Source organism: Protopterus annectens, chromosome 2.part0 (assembly GCF_019279795.1).
Source record: "Protopterus annectens isolate FY-2018-M chromosome 2.part0, PAN1.0, whole genome shotgun sequence".
Lineage (NCBI taxonomy): Eukaryota > Metazoa > Chordata > Ceratodontiformes > Protopteridae > Protopterus > Protopterus annectens.
The window spans coordinates 1,036,155,168-1,036,157,831 of NC_056728.1; the positions used below are offsets into that span (position 1 = coordinate 1,036,155,168).

Below are 2,664 nucleotides of genomic sequence, written 5' to 3' on the forward strand. Positions count from 1 at the left end.
ATATGGCTTTGCATTGGCTAAGAGGCAATGCATAACACACTCACTTACCATCTAATGGGCTAAAACCTTTCTCCTATGTACATAAATATTGTAACATTGATGCCAGGCAATGCTCACAAACTTTACCTACACAAGTAATGTCTGTGTACTGCTAGCTTCAGACAGAGTCAGCCTTGAACTAAAACTGGTGCAACTGCTGGATTTACAAGTTAAGTGTTGAACCTGGAGTGTATTATGTAATAATATGAATAAATGGCATATCCTCACATGTTGTTACTTGGTAGTGTAAGCAAGTAAAAGGGTAATTTATACAGAAATTATCATAACATGTGACAGCAAAGACTTATGTAACTTATATATGTCAATTATTAAGTAGTAGGCCTCAGGCATCAAATATTCACACAGTCATACCTCTCAAAAGTACTGATGATCACTGAATTCCCTCAGTTGAGCACAATACATTTATACTGGAAAATCATTAAACAGAGAAGTTAGAGACTAATGAGACACATTTCAGTTTCAGACTTCACAATCCTCACAAGATCATTAACAATACTGATGCAAAAAAATTAGATGCTATCAACTGTCTAACTTTCTAAGACCAATAGGTTCATAGGTTCATAGGTTGGTACTAGGCTATCAGCCCTAGGGCCTATACAAGCCTAGCCAAACAATTTCCTGGATATTTCTTCCTACAATATTTACTTCCCTGGACACCTTCTAGCAGGGTAACTGATGTGATCCCTGGGGTGAATTTCCTATCTTCCATCCAATCGTCAAGATTCCTTTTGAAGAGGGCCAATGAGGCGCTCTGCTTGACATGTATGGGTAGTCTGTTCCAGAGTATAGGGAGTCTCTGGGTCAGGAACCGATCCCTCCAGCATGGTTTGTTCATTGTGATGACAAGGTTTAGATCCCTGGAATTTGTGGCTCTGATGGATTGGGATTTCTTTAAGTGGAGCATGTCCAACAGCTCAGGGTTTGACATGGCATTGTATGTTAAGCAGAGATCGCTTCTGAGTAGAAGATATGCCACAGGGTGTAGCTGGAGTTTTTTTAGATGGTCAGCATAGGGCATCTGCTTTAGGTCTGTGACTCTTTTAGTGAGGTATTTCTGTGGCCTTTCCAGCTGTTGCAGATGTCTTGTGAGGTACATACCAAATGGGGCGTTGTACTCTATAATGGGTCTAATGAGGGATGAGTACAGTGGGACAATGACCTCCTTTTTTCTGGAAGAAAATCTCTTAGTGATGAGGTGTGCCACATAGAAGGATTTCCTGACTGTTGTGGTGATGTGGTTATCGAAGGTGAGAGCACTGTCCGCCTGTGTCCCTAAGTATCTCATCACACTTTCGGTGTTTAGTGTATTGCCGATTATGTGGTAATGTTTTTTCCCAAAAGGGATAACTATACATTTCTTGGCATTAAGCTTGAGCCCATGGCTCTGGCATCAAGCATCTGTTTCTATAAGGCCTTTTTGAAGAATACCCACATCATTTGGGGATTCAATAATGGCTGCCAGTTTGCAGTCATCTGCGAATTTTGTTAGCCAGAGTCCCTTAGTGTTGGTCTGTACTTCAGAGAAGTAGATGCCAAACAAGAGTGGTCCCAGGACTGAACCCTGAGGTACTCCACTTGTCACGTGTCTGGAGCTGGATTTGGAGTCGGCTAGTTTTACAGTCTGGGTTCTGTCAGTAAGCCAGTTGGCAACCCATCGAGTGACATAGGGATTTATGCCCAGCTTGGTAAGTTTATCTATGATTCCAGCAAGGTGGATGGTGTTGAAGGCCTTGGTGAGGTCCAGATAGGCTGTGTGGACTGCCTTACCCTTGTCCACAGCTCTGGAGACTGATTTAAAGAAGTCAATCAGGTTCAGGAGACAAGATTGGCCCTTTATGAACCCAAATTGGGTGGGGTCCAGTGTTTGAAGGTTGCCAATGTCTTTGTTTATAAGTTCCATGATAATGCGTTCCATGCCTTTGCAGATCAGGCTCGTCAGACTGATAGGACAGTAGTTTCTGGGCTCCATGGTGGATCCCCCCTTGTGGAGTGGCACTTGTATACTTGGTGACAGCTTTGGTGCCCTCAGACACAGCATGTTTAGCCAGCTCACCAAGCAACAACATCCGCACAGCTGTCTGAATCTCCTGAGAACTGATTGTTGATCTCTTGTTGTAATGAGCCAGACGAGAACCTTCTCCTGTGATCCACTCAAAAATATAATTGACAAAAGAGTTCATGATATTCATGGCTTTAGAAGATATCCTGGTATCAGGGTGAACCTGCTTCAAAACCTTATACACATAAATGGAATAGCTCTCTTTACAGCTCCTGTGGCGCTTCTTTCCATCTTTTTTAGCTGGCTTCTTCACGACCTTCTTTGACCCCTTCTTAGGAGCAGCGAGCTTTGCTGGCTCAGGCATCCATGATAAAAACATTGCTAAATAACATAAACAGCAGTTAAAAGAACTAGAATATATATATTCTGCTAAACTCCACCCTTACAAGTCAAAGGTACATTTACAATTTCATCATCACAAATGCAGATATATTAATTACTAAGTCAGCTATGCACACTGAGCATCAGACACAAATTTATGTATCCGTGAATCCAAAACATATAAAATTGGGATATGGCACAGTTATCATCACTTGCACAGGGTG

General features: G+C 42.1%; 1 protein-coding gene across 1 annotated transcript; it reads right to left on the reverse strand.

Moving 5' to 3' along the window:
- Positions 1-788: 788 nt before the first annotated feature.
- LOC122793750 (histone H2B type 2-E-like) lies at positions 789-2,423 on the reverse strand (the record flags this gene model as incomplete). Its single annotated transcript, XM_044061951.1, has 2 exons — positions 2,057-2,423; positions 789-814 (listed from the first exon to the last, which is right to left on the reverse strand). Coding segments are annotated over exons 1-2 (393 nt in total), but the record flags the coding sequence as incomplete, so codon positions are not given.
- Between the last annotated feature and the right edge of the window lie 241 nt (positions 2,424-2,664).